This window comes from Haemaphysalis longicornis, unplaced genomic scaffold, assembly GCF_048455015.1.
Source record: "Haemaphysalis longicornis isolate Haplotype H1 unplaced genomic scaffold, Haemaphysalis longicornis Haplotype H1 scaffold_10, whole genome shotgun sequence".
NCBI lineage: Eukaryota > Metazoa > Arthropoda > Arachnida > Ixodida > Ixodidae > Haemaphysalis > Haemaphysalis longicornis.
Window position 1 is genome coordinate 99,306,908 of NW_027526204.1, and position 13,089 is coordinate 99,319,996.

Genomic DNA, 13,089 nt, shown 5'->3' on the forward strand with positions numbered 1-13,089 from the left:
TACACTGACCTTGCAACGCTGCGATCAAGGAATGGGTTGGAGACTTCAGGGCATTTCTTTTTAATTTCGAAAGAAAACAGGCCTTAATATCCTGTAAGTGCCATTTAAATTGGCTGTAACTTTGCCTCCTCAGAAGTGGGTAGGTAATTTCGCTTCGACTAGGAACGCCTGCTTCAAGTAGTAGAAAAGCAAGGGGGGATTTGAGCGTAATGAAAATGTGTGCTTTTAGTAGTTCCTCAATGTTAACATTGATTGTTGTTCTTCCTACTGTTAGCCACAGATAAACACAGATAACACGCGAGACAAAAGCCCGAGAGAACACAGCTTACACCTAAGGCTGCACTTTTCAGTCAGAGAGATCCTCAGGTACGAGTGCTTCCTCCCAAAGCTGTCCACCAAACCTCGGGCGACATCCTGAAAAGGAGGGAAAACAGCCCAGTGAAAAACGTCGAATGACAGCTCCTAGCGATCATTGCGCAACGCACAGGCGTTGGGTACTTGCCTCGTCGTTGCCCGCGTGACCTGCGTGCTCTTTAGCGCCACGAGCAGCGGGGACGAACGTGCTGTGCTGCTCCACTGGTCGTTGGACGTAAGAGCCACGGAGAACCGGGGACGCACGGCGCAAAAAGCGGGCCGACTGCATGATCCGTTCACGCGCTCAACTGTGAACTCCGGACGCGATATCATGCCGCCACGATCACCGCCCGTCGGGGTCATCACGAAGTATTTGTGCAACAGCTGTAGTACTATTATGAGCAAAATGAAAGGGAACACAGCAACGCGTTGCAAACAGCCTCGAAACATACTCGGGGCGAAACGCGGATGGCCCTGTGAAAAACAAAGGGGGAAAGGAGGGCGCTCTTCCACTCATAGAGTTTCGTACAATATTACTAAGAAACCCTATGCTTCCACTAACTGCTGGCACTCCCACCATGCTGGCATTTCTATAAAGCAGCAGCTTACATCATTTCGCCGATAATATGGTATCGTCCGACAGCCGATAAGACGCACGGACGCATGGCGGGATTGGAAACAGATGTTAGAATAGCGTCCCCCTTTCCACTTTGTTTCCGGCGGCGGCCGCTGCGTATCACTGATGGCTGGGTATGAGGGTGTTTTTTACGGGTTCCTGTGTTCCCTTTCATATTGCTCAAAATAGCACACACGCATAGCTTGAGCATTGCAGTATCCGCAGGACGTAGGCGTTTTGTAGTAAACACGGGCTAGCCAAAATAGCTGCATGCGGCTAAAAGGAGGAAAATATTCCTCGTTTAGATTGGCTCCTGGTTCACTTTCTGAGACGCAGTTGGCGCCGCCAACGCAGAGGCTTTCCATCGCTGACATTTGTGCGCGAGGTTCAAACACGATTGACAACACGCTCGGCGGCGGCGAAGCTCTGCGAGGTAACGGAATAGTAGCGCGCGCGGCCGTTCGTTCGCTGATCACGCGATCCCTTCCTGAGACGCAACAGCTAGGCGCCGCCACCCAGAAGATTGCAGTTCGCGCTGGGCACAAATTTCCAATTAGGGAGTGTAGTAATCGTCAGCAACTTTTTTACCTACCCTCTGTTGCACATCTTTTCTTCATAATATTTATAATGTTTTCTTTGCACTTAAAAATGTTAACACGTACAAGACACTCCCCCAGTTTTAGTCGTTTGGAAATGTCGTGCTTATGTACACTTTGAGTTCATGCATTCTTTCCTTTGTTTTTTTTACATTCTTTTCTCTATACATTTTTTTTCAGGTTACATGTTTCCGTTTTGAATATATAATTCAACTGAAAATCGGTTGGATCATGGCCGGGCGGCCGGGCAGGCAGGTAGGAGAATTTTTGCTATTAGGTAGCCAAAGAAAGATTATCGTCTTTAAAATCTTCTTCTGCCAGCAGGGGTGGCTTAGGATAAGCCAAGCCTTGATGAGTACGACCAACGCCGCCTGTATTATCATTGCCTAACGCGTGAGCGAAAAATGGCCAAACAGCGACTCTCCTGTTGCTCTCTCCTACCCTTCCCCGCTCCGTAGCCTTCCTGCGTGCTTTCATGCCCGCCGGCCAGCGCCGCTTATCGAAAACTATGCAAAATAGCTGAAAGTTTGTTTAGCGTTCCCTAGGCGGCGCCCCTACGCCTTCTTTTTCACCATGCCTGTCTGTCTTGGCTGATAAAACCGCCTTCGCCTCGGAGCAAAATCACTTGGGCTGCCGCAGGCTGATGCCGGCTTTGCGCGCTTATCTACTTGGATAACGGGCCCCGAAATTTTCTGAGTGGGGCATCCCCCTCTCTCCCCTCCGCATTTCGGTCTTTTTTTGTCCCCGCTGTTCGCACTCCGCGTCGGTACGCGCTTTTAAAATTGAGGACTGTACTGGGGCGGTATTCTCGTAACTGTCCCTTTTGAAAACGTCCCTTTTGCGTCCCTTTCATCGTGACGTATTTCCGGTTAAGAAGTGGACGTTGGCAGCATGGAGCAAGGTTGGCAATAGGTTTGCCGCGCTTGCGTTACGTCACTTCTGGTTGTTTGCTTTTAGCCAATCAGGGCTCGCCAAAAGGGACACTTTTAAAAGGGACGCAAAAGGGACAAAACTCGAGAATACCGCCCCTGTAGAAGCATCCGGACACCGTGGCGGGACCTTCAGTTGCGTATCCTTTTGTTTTTTTTTTTATAATCTTCGGAAATTTACAAACACGTGATATTTTTGGAAAGTAATGGTAGAAATTAGCGCATGAACAAAAAATGTGCACGCAATTTTTTTCCCTAAATCCTCCAGAGAGAAAAACATGAGTAAAATAATGGCTGCACCATCCGAAACTGTCGTTTTTCTGTTCGTGTTTGTCTACCCGACAATTAATATGCTCTTACGCTATCTCAGTTCCGCCTCGGTCAGTTATCTTTGGAAAAATGCCGCAAGTATGAAGCGGGCGACACGTTGAGCGAGGTCTCCAGAGCGCCCCAGAACTATCGCCCCACCGCGGCTAAGATGTGAGCGAAACTGCTCTTGAAACCCAACAGGCAAGCCGACAGACACACGTCGTAGAAGTGGGTGCAGCGTTCGTGACTCGCGAGCAGTGATGTAAGGCGAGATGTCCGCCGGCCCCCGCCCCATAGCGGATGAGTGCCTGAACTAACCCCCGAATTCATATACCTATCTTAAACTTAAGCAGCGAGCGTACTTCATGAAGTCCGCTCCAAGACAGCAGGCGGCTTGAACGGGTTTAAGACGACCTTCGCGTTTCATAGACGTTGGAGCGAACTTGCTTCGTCAATTCGGGGGCGACTTTAGCCGGGAGGCGCCGGGCGCAGCTGTGATCGAGAGTAAGCAAAAATTGTCTCTTGTAATGTGCGCTTGAAAGTAAAAAAACGGTCGTTTTTAAAAAATACACACACAGTCATTGTTCGAAATCTGCTACCTAAAGAAATAGCAATCCGTAATCATCTACATTCAAAGCATTATGCGTGTTTTGGACTAATATTGGCTATTTCGTCTAGCAACCTGGGTGCGGGCGCCCGGTGTGTGCGTTCACGTATGGTTCACGTTTTGGGTGCGTTTTGTTGGTTTTTTCAACACCGCTGTCCTTGTTATTATGAGCGCAAGCCAAGAAAAATCCCGGCGAAAAGTCGCACCGCGATTCACTGTCGATGAGGTAGCACTCTTGACGTCCCTGGTAAAGGAGCGAAAAAGCCACCTGGAATGTAAAAAAAGCGACGTTGCGTCAGTCGCGGCGAAAAACGCGCACTGGGAAGAAGTCTCCAAAGATTTCAACTCCGTGTTTGGCGTGACGAAGCGGACTGCCGAGCAGCTCAAAAAAGGCTGGAGCAATCTGAAGCACAAATGGAAGGGGGAGGAGGCCCGTTTCAATCGGGGAAAGTTCAAGACCGGTAAGTGACACATTCCCAATATCATTGAACCTTCAAGCGCCTTATTAACGAAGATGTTTTTTTGTGCTAATTAAAGGAGGCATTTCCCCGAAAGAAAAGCTGTGAACATCACGTCGTTCAGAAGGGATAAAAGGAACAGGAACGGAGCACACAGCCTCCGACGCATGCCATACCGTATAGCTGCGCTGTCAGTAAACTGCATGCATGCGCATTTCTTTCAGAGCGTTTGAGAGTGTGGCCTACTGTTAGGGGAAATGTTTGATAAAGAAGCGACGCTAGTCATTTATTTTGAAGCGTTTTTTTATGTTCTGTCGCCACTGCGCATCCCATTATGTACTACATTCGGGAGCCAAGCGCGCAGCAGGTTGATTGCAGCTAGCATGATGCTCTTCAACGATCATCCTGCTCAGTGGCGACGCAGCGTGAAAAGGCGCCTCAAAAGAAACAACCGGCGTCCTGTCTTGATCATCATTTCTTACAAATGTAGGCCACACTCTCAAACGCTCTCGAAGAAGCGCGCACGCGCGCGGTTTACTGACTTTGCAGCCAGATGGTGCAGGATGCTTTGGAGGCAGTGCGCTCCGTTGTTCGCATTCCTTTTATTACCCCCTGTACCTGATTTTTGTCTTTGGATATGACAAATCAACATACCAGATTTGTGCAGTTGTTTTCCAAGACTGACATTTTTGCCTTGCCTCAATCACTGTGTATCAAATTTTTAGTAACCAATCCTGTTAAACACCCAAAATCGTGTGTACTGAAGGAAATGTGTACCGGATTCTTTTTGTTGCCAAATTTAGTTAACCTAGCTTGTATGTGGTCCTTTTGAACCCTGGCTAATACTCTTTCATCGCCCAAGTCCTGATTGCTTACCAGCAGTATTACAAAACCACGACATACTGTAATACATGTATGTCTGACTGATGTACAGCACAGGAGCCCTGTAGCTTCCATATTTATATACACAACTATTGCTTACTTCAGTTCCAAAGAGAGGTCTACATTGTGATCACTGAAGCACGGGTATGCATGCATCTCTATTTTCTATGGAATGCTGGGTATTAGAGATTACAGCCATTTCAATGCTTCTATTCTCTCCATCCTTTTCTTCACTGACAGCTATGTTACACAATGCTTTGCAGGGAACGAACCAAAAGATCGCCCTATGTCACCAGCCACAGAACTGGTTGGAGCAGTGGCGGACCACATGGCCACACGCTCCGACAATCGGAATGACTCGGACGGGGCAAACCACCTCCCGCCTGTGGGCAGTGAACCGGTCCTGCGACTGGTGGAGGCGATGATTCCTGGTACCAGTCAAAAGGAGTATGTTTATGCTGCAGGTATGTACAAACTTTACTTCTTTGGGGAAAGTTGTTGTGTGACACTTGTGCATGCATTTTGCCTCAAAACAAACATCTGTCAGCCACATTTGAAACCTGCAGTTTATAACCTTTCTACCGGAGCAATGGCTCAAAGGTACGCCACTCGCTTTGTATGCAGGAGGTACCGGGTTAGAATCCGCGTACCGCCTGGCGCCCACCAGTTTCTTTACTGGTTACAGGCATCTCTGGTGGAGTGCAGACCCTTGAAAGGGGAATTCACGTCTGGAAAGCTGCCTTTACCCTTGAGAGGGGCCCTGACCCTTGTGCATCTAGTGGGGTGCACGGCATTCATGCTGGTTTGCCACATTGGGGGTGGTGAAAGAGTCTGGTGGCATGTCCTGCCACTGGCGGTTCCGAGTTCAGCATCCACCATGACTGATTAAATCAACATGTACACCTGACGTCATAAGTTTGCGGCACACGATTTTGAAAGTCGAAGTCAAGTACTGCGCTGCCTGACAGCTCAACCCTTAATTTGCCCTTCTAAGTGAAGCATCGCACTAATAAGCATCATCACCATACGAATAGCAGGAGCGTAGCCACCAGACAGCACAGAAATTGCCATCGATTTTCGATATCGTGTCCCGGAAAGTTTTGACGGTGGGTGTACATTCGTGTGCCTTGGTGGCGCAGGCACCTACCGTTAGAACAGGTACGAGTGACAACCCAGCTTGTTGCCCGGTCCTTGTGTGGGACCACAACGCTTGGAATTTCAAAGCTTGTTGGGGGGCTTGTGGGTTCATGATTCTTAAATACGTTTAGCGCAAAAACCAAAGACTTTCTTGTGTACCGTGTTTGGGTTTTGCCCTAAACATATAGACTGCATTCCTTGAAAAGTTTAGCGGTCAATTTCTTCGCTTGGCAACACTGGAAACGGCCACAGACATGGCCGATGCGCCACGGACACGGCGTAGCCTTGGCCGTGTATAGTGTATGGCTTCACACTTAGCACAGGTATCTCGTTTTGCTTGTTTGATTCAGAGGAGCCCTCCGATGAAGATACCCTCATGGACACGTGGGCTCCAACTACAGCAGATGACAGCCTGGTGTCAGAGCTTGCTGAGGAGCAGAATCTGGAGCCAGCAGGCACACTTCCTGGGGCCAGCAGTTGTGACAACAGCGATAGAGGAGCAGCTGGTACCAGCGCCAAAAGACCAAAAGGCCGCATGGGCGTCCTTGAAAGCAAGCTTTCAGAAGAAAATGATGCAAGGGCAGGGCTCCTGCAGGAGGAGCATGATCTCCGTGTGCAGCTGATGAAGGAGGAAAGTAAGGCAACTGTCGAAGCCGTGCGGTTGCAGTGCCAGGCCGCTGTTGAGCAGGTACAGCTGGAGACCGAGGCCATACTCGGCAAAATACGGCTGGAGACCCAGCTTTTAAAAGAGAAAGGGCAACTAGAAAAGGAGCTGATCCGTTTACGAATTCAGCGTGAGCAAGCCTTCCTTGCCAAGGCCTTAGCAGAGTGAGGGCCCAGAGCTGGTCAGCTGCTTCACCACCACCACCACTACTCATTGTACTGAAATCTCGACACGTGGGCACTTATAGGTAGGGTTGGGATTAGGGGTGAGCGTACGGTTTTGATGATGTTGCCATAGCAGGTTGATTTATTGATTGTGGGGTTTAACGCGCTGACGCAACGCAGGCGATGAGGCGCGCCGTAGTGGAGGGCTGCAGGTTAATTTTGACCACCTGGGGATCTTTAACGTGCTCCGAAATCTCGTACACACGGGCTTTTTTGCTTTTCGCCTCCATCAGAAAAGCGGCCGCCGTGGCCGGAAATCGAACCCGCGACCTCGTGCTCAGCACCGCAACGCCTTGGCCACTGAGCCACCGCGGCGGGTACCCTAGCAGGTTGCATAGTGTGAAAGCTACAGGGCAGAAGTTACAGATGGGGAAATAGCTTGTGGCAGGGTGTTGTTGAAAAGTGGGAATCACTTTGTAGGCATTTTAAAATGGTTGCTTTGTCACGTGTTTGTTGCGATTAGGGTAGTGGGAAGCAGCTGCCATAATTTTTGTTATGTGCTTGACTTTGGGTTAATGGTAAGAGTGGTGCTGGCTTTGTTGTTGGTTGGTCGTGTTCTTCTGTGGAAACGGCCTGGTGCAAACGAGCATGGTCAGTGGCCTGCGCTGCCTTGCCTTAGAAGGGCTTGTGGCCCGTGGAGTTGGCAATGTGGAGTTCGGGCAATGTTCTTGTCACAGGTTGTTGAATACTGGTTGTGAGATTGGGCCCTTGAGAAAGTGCCTGCAGGCAGTTTGGGTCTGTTGTGGCAGTTGATGTTATGAACAACTGGCTCGTAGCTAGAGCTATGGCAGTTTCCTCAGCTGTGCTGGTAGAAGTGGTGGGGGTGGTTACTGCTGTAAGTTCTGTGCCTTGTGTGTTGAGAGCATGGGCTTTCGGGAGGGGGTAGGCAAATGTCTGTGTGTTGAGTTCATGATAAGTAATTATGGTTCTTGTGAGTGATGTGATCTTGTGCTCTGTGCCGTTGTTTGTTAAACACAGGGTGGATATTTGAGGTTTTTTGGTCACCGTGCTGACAGGGAGTCCCTAAGTGGCCTTGTATGCTTGGCGTGTGGGAGTGTTGAGTTTTCAGATTTCTGGTGGTCTGAGCATCAGGTTCAGCATGCCATGTGTTATACTGCTAGTGAGAATGGCTTGGAGGATGTGTTCAGTACTGTATAGTCTGTTCCTGCAAGTGATGAGGTGAGCCCTCACAGGATGGTGGCTGATGGGTAACATGGACACTTTCCCCCTTTATATTAAGTAGAAGAATTTAGTGCGTGTTTGTGGTGTGCTTTTGTATGAGTGTGCTGGCCCCAGCATTTGCCTGTCTACAGTGCAGATTTTGAGATCTAAATAGCGCGGAATCCTCTTTAAAGTTGCAACGTGATGTCTTGAGTTGCGAAGGGACCAATATTCGTAGGTGGTGGCAGGAAAGTAGTAGTCTTCTATGCAAAGTGCAATATTATTGTGAGTCATTGCAAGAAATATCGGGGACATGAAGTTTACCTTCTTGGAGGCTACAATTACCCGCAAATTCATTGGCCTTTGTTGTCAGCCATTTGCAGCAGCTCAACGAATTTCTGAAATTTAATTCTCGACTTTAATTTCTCTCAAATTCCAACTGGCTCCTTTTAAGCACAAATTGTGCTCGTTAGTCTATCTTTTTTTCTAGTAAGCATGCTCACTCTGATTTCACTTACCGTGTAAATAACGCAGCAATTTCACTTCTACACTTTCCTGGTCCATTCACAATACTTCAATCTGTGCAAAAGCATCTAAAACTTTGGGACACCTGCGTCGTAACCTGCGTAACACGCCGTCAGCCATGCGCAAATTGCCCTACTTCACATTCGTCCGCCCGCAGCTAGAATTCGCCTCATTTATATGATCACCTCATCAAAGTTAATTAATCTGCTTAAAGGGGCACTGACACAAAATTTTGAAGGCGAGATAACTTCGGAGATAGATTGGTGGGAACACATATACATCATCTGCAAAATATCAGCGGCGAATACAGCCTAGAACATATTTAAAATCAATTTTAAAGTGTGCGAAACGCAACCGAGCAGCCAGCAGAGGACCACGCGCAATTGTAAATAAACAACATCCACGCACGTCACGAGTTTGTGTTTGCCGCTTCCGCACTGCCGGCGCTTTTTGCCGGCTCGCCCGGCTCGCCGCTCCAATCGGAGGGCCAGAGGGCGGAGCTTCTGCTCTCGAGAACGAACGACCCGATCGTTGGCGGCGGAGGCGCCGTGATTTCGTCAGCTCATCGGGCAACTGGCCACGACCAAAGTTCTACAGCGATTCCAGGCACTCTGTTTCTATTACTGTTTATTACCATTGGATGCGAAAACGCGGCGGAGGCACTAAAAGCCCACTGAGCTAGCCGCACGGTCGCTGTGCAGGCGGCGGCAACGGCTGCGGCCGGCGCAGGTAGCTCGAGTGATAGCTTGTTACCGCTGCACGAAATTGTCCCCAAGTCCCGACCATGGTGGCTTACACGAGAAAGGAGTTAATGATGCGATGGCGGGTTGCATTAAAAATTGTCATCTGCACCGCTTACGAGAGCGGCACGCGAATATCCGCCGCAGTGCTAAGCCGAACACATCTGTAGGCGGACCTGTAGGCAGACCGGCCGGCTGCTCCCAGTGCGCGTCTTGCCACCCACCGTCTCGAGCGTCGCGCGTCGTTCTTTAGACGCGGTAGCATTTGCACTCGCAGCGCCTGCGTCACATCCACGGTCGCTTTTTAATTAAGCGCCTCACGAGATCAGTACGTGGGGGCATTCGCAGAAACTGCCGTCGATGCGGATTCGACAGTGCTACGGCGGCTCTGCTCTGTGATATCCCTCCGACGGTCACGTGGTCAGCTTTGTTCACACAAAATCCACAAAATCCATCGTTCCGCGGCACTCGCTGAAACCGAAACTGCGACTGGCCGCATTGAAAATGCCTCTAATTAAACAACCGTCGCACGCTGAAGCAAATGAGGTTTCTACAGGTTATAAGTAGGTCACTAGCTACTTATCGCAACAAAAAAACCAAGATGCAAAATTTTTGTGTCAGTGCCCCTTTAAGTCCATCCAAAACAGAGGCACCCGTTTTATTACTCGGAACTATAGTCGCAATTCAAGTATCACTCGAACCCCCTTCACGCGTCTCGTCTCGTTTACACAATCAATTCAGCTTCAAGCGTATCTGTGGGGAAACACTTGCATTTAATTCATCGGCTCTACCTCGTGCCATATCTCATTGGAATGAACTTCCGGACGCTATTGCTTCTATAAGGAACCATGACAGATTTCGTGAACAACTAAATGCGCATTTTTCCTAATGTTTTTAGTTTTCATTTGTGCTTCCCACATACTCGATAACCATGCTTTGTATCTCTGTTTACACATTCGCTGAATTTTTCTTTTGATTTTATGAATTTTTGAGGGTACCATTTCATCAAAAATGTATAATGACGTCCTGCTAATCTTGTTTATATTTTCCTTTTCCAGTGTGTTGGCTATATGCCCCAAGTTCCTCTTTTTTGTGTGCCCCCCTTACCCTATGATCCACCTGGAGCCTGTAAGGTTTTTGTAAATAAATAAATATGTTTCAGAAGTTTTCCCAGGCATGCGGGAGGGATGGGGTTAATGTTCCTGATTGTGAGGGCTTTTCCGGGCTTGAGGATGAGTAATGTGGGAGAGTTCCAGTCATTCAATGTTCATTCATGCATGTAAGCAGATTTTAGAGTTCAATGGGGTCTAGATTGCATAGAAGTTAGCTAAAACAGTGGTCCTTGTCCGGAGTGGTGTTTTTGTCTGTGTGTGTACAGTGCCTTACAATGGTAAAGCTGTGCAACAGATGCAATAAAGATATGCAATAAGCGCTGCATTTTTAGGTTGCTATTTTATTTGAAAAAACATTGCAACTATTCTTGCTTTGTAAAGCAGTGCTTGGAACAAAACCAAAAGCTGGGGTACAGGCATCATGGTACTGCTCCCCCACTTTGCAGCCTGTGTAAGAGGATTTCTGTACTTAACACAGCAAAAAAGTCAAGCAGCTGATTCAAAATACAAAAACAAGGGAAGGCTCAAGTGAAGTTTGGGGTTGACCAAGCCGGGTATAAAAAAAAGGCAAGGAGGCACTGATCCACTCTTCGTGCGGGCTGTGCGATTAGTGATCGAGGGTCTTCCCTAAAAAATGCACACGCCGGTCCGACATGAGCATACAGCACTGCAATGCTGCCGACAAATCCGCTGGACTTCTGCTTTCCACATGACATCACACTGGCTAAATGATATGGCAGGACACCCCTACAAAGTTTCTTTTCTTCACCTTACTAACCACACTTTACTAGATTGCATATCATCAGTTGGCCAAACATTTTCAAGGTGCGATGACCACCGAGTGATTACTGTTGAAAACCACAACCAGAAACGTAGCAGCCAACTGTACGAGGATTGCATAAGATGTGCTCGAAACGTCCACATACAAACATTCCAGTGCGTGAAACGTTTAAAACAATAGCTGAATTTTCACAAATGAGGCTTTTGCTTTACACAAGGGCAAGTTTATGGAAAAGCATTCTGGCATACGTAGCCGTAAACTTTTTTTTATCCACGCAAGCGCGAATGTGGGTGTTCTGAAAAATCTGCATTTCTATTTTCCTATCACTTGCATCAGCATGATGCCTGTTTCAGGTAACAGCTGTCAGACAGAGTGCTAGTCCATCCTGTGGCGTGCAAGGTTGACGCACAGCGACTATACTAAAGAATGGCAACAGTTCATGCCGTGTAACACTCCGTGTAACGTATGTGCATTTGAAAGCAGATTGCGCATAATGCATGCAATTGTCTCCTTTTTTCAAGTAGTTTGTTTCCACTGCAGTAATTTATTAGTAGTCTGCTGTGATGAGGCACAGGGGAAACTTTCTTTAAGTTATACCTCAGTATCGATTAAAGGTACGGTACACAGCTGACAAAAGCCGCCACCAATAAACATGACTGCGCAACTGTATTGGACCCTGGGTTCCACCCCTTTGTGCTACTTGAAAGCTTGCATGCAGTTAACACACCAATTACGCTGTTTCATTACGTCACAAATGACCCCACTGGTTACACTGTGCAGCGGCAATGTGCCTGAAAACATTTGCAGCCAGAATAGATAGAGGTCAGTATCACTGATGGCTAATCTCAAAATAAAACACGGTAATGTGTTGTATTCATGGTCCCTTATACTATGCACAACGTTCTTTTCTGGATTCACTTTGCGGACAGAAGCACTGATAACAATAATAGAATGTTGCAACACTCAAACAAAAAAATAAGAAAAAATGTTTAAGGAAGAAAATGTGCAGCAATTTTGGTGAGGCATGCGACAAGGTACACTTCGTGACAAGAGGACACCAAAGTTCACAATCAAGTTGGTGTATATTAAGATTACAGTGTCGTGAATACAACTATCCAAGTCATAGCACTACCTTGACGCCTATCACAGTCACCTACACTACCATGTCACTGCCCACAGTTATGGGGTTATGCATGCCGCACCACTTGTTGATGCTGCGTCACATTGGTACTCCTGAAATGCCAGCACAGGAGGCACTTTAGGAGAAGCTCCTGATGATTAACATTTCCCGTGCCTGCGCACCTAGCCTGCCGTCGGTGACTGGAGGCAGGTGTTCTGCCTGGGTGATGTTGCCCCTGTTGGCGCGGTGGTTGGCCGAGCGAGGGTGCTGTGGAGGCTGCGCTTCTCTCTTTGCACACGCCAAGTTGTGCAATGCAGCACAAGCGGTGATGATATCTATGCACTGCGGAAGCTTGTGCTGGAGGCACATGTCAAGGCAAGGGAAGCGCCTTTTCCACACGCCGAAGGATCTCTCGACTGTGTTTCGGGTCCGGATGTGGGCCTTGTTGTACCTGGGTAAATAAAAGATCATAAATATGGTCATATAAAGGTGCACAAGGTCAGTATCTTTACTGATTCATCTGCATGCCAAAATCCCTAGTAGAGTATCACTATCAGTAGTATACAGTTGCATATAATAAGCAGTGGATCATGCCACAGAGCGTTATAACGCTGCAAACATGACACAGGGGGAAAGGTACCGCACAACCTTGTGTGTACACACAGCAGACCAAGAAAGCAGGTACATAATACAACAATGGTGTTCACTCATCAAGATTGTATGAGCTGTGTTATAGTAGAGCTGCATTGAAACTGAGCAAAAACACAGGGCAGGCTCACACAAGTGGGAGGGAGTCCTGCAAATGCAGAAACCCAAACCAACACACCATGTTTCTCAATTTTTCTACGTTGATTGAACGTTAACGTGATCTGCC

At 48.0% G+C, this 13,089-nt stretch overlaps 2 protein-coding genes across 2 annotated transcripts in view; both read left to right on the top strand.

Annotated features, from left to right (window-relative positions):
• LOC144157860 (uncharacterized) overlaps positions 1–13,089 on the top strand; it is a 102,465-nt gene that overhangs the window by 60,716 nt on the left and 28,660 nt on the right. The window lies entirely within an intron of this gene.
• LOC144159974 (uncharacterized) lies at positions 5,038–6,858 on the top strand. Its single transcript, XM_077691605.1, has 2 exons — positions 5,038–5,215; positions 6,239–6,858. The coding sequence occupies exons 1-2, from the start codon at positions 5,038–5,040 to the stop codon at positions 6,718–6,720; spliced, it is 660 nt and encodes a 219-aa protein (XP_077547731.1). The 3' UTR covers positions 6,721–6,858.

What these genes read in the sequence shown, in the direction of transcription:
- LOC144159974 (XM_077691605.1), top strand. Translation starts at nt 5,038, where the DNA reads ATGTCACCAGCCACAGAACTGGTTGGAGCAGTGGCGGACCACATGGCC. An exon ending in GGAGTATGTTTATGCTGCAG is followed by an intron (nt 5,216 to 6,238) that starts GTATGTACAAAC and finishes TGTTTGATTCAG; the next exon opens with AGGAGCCCTCCGATGAAGAT.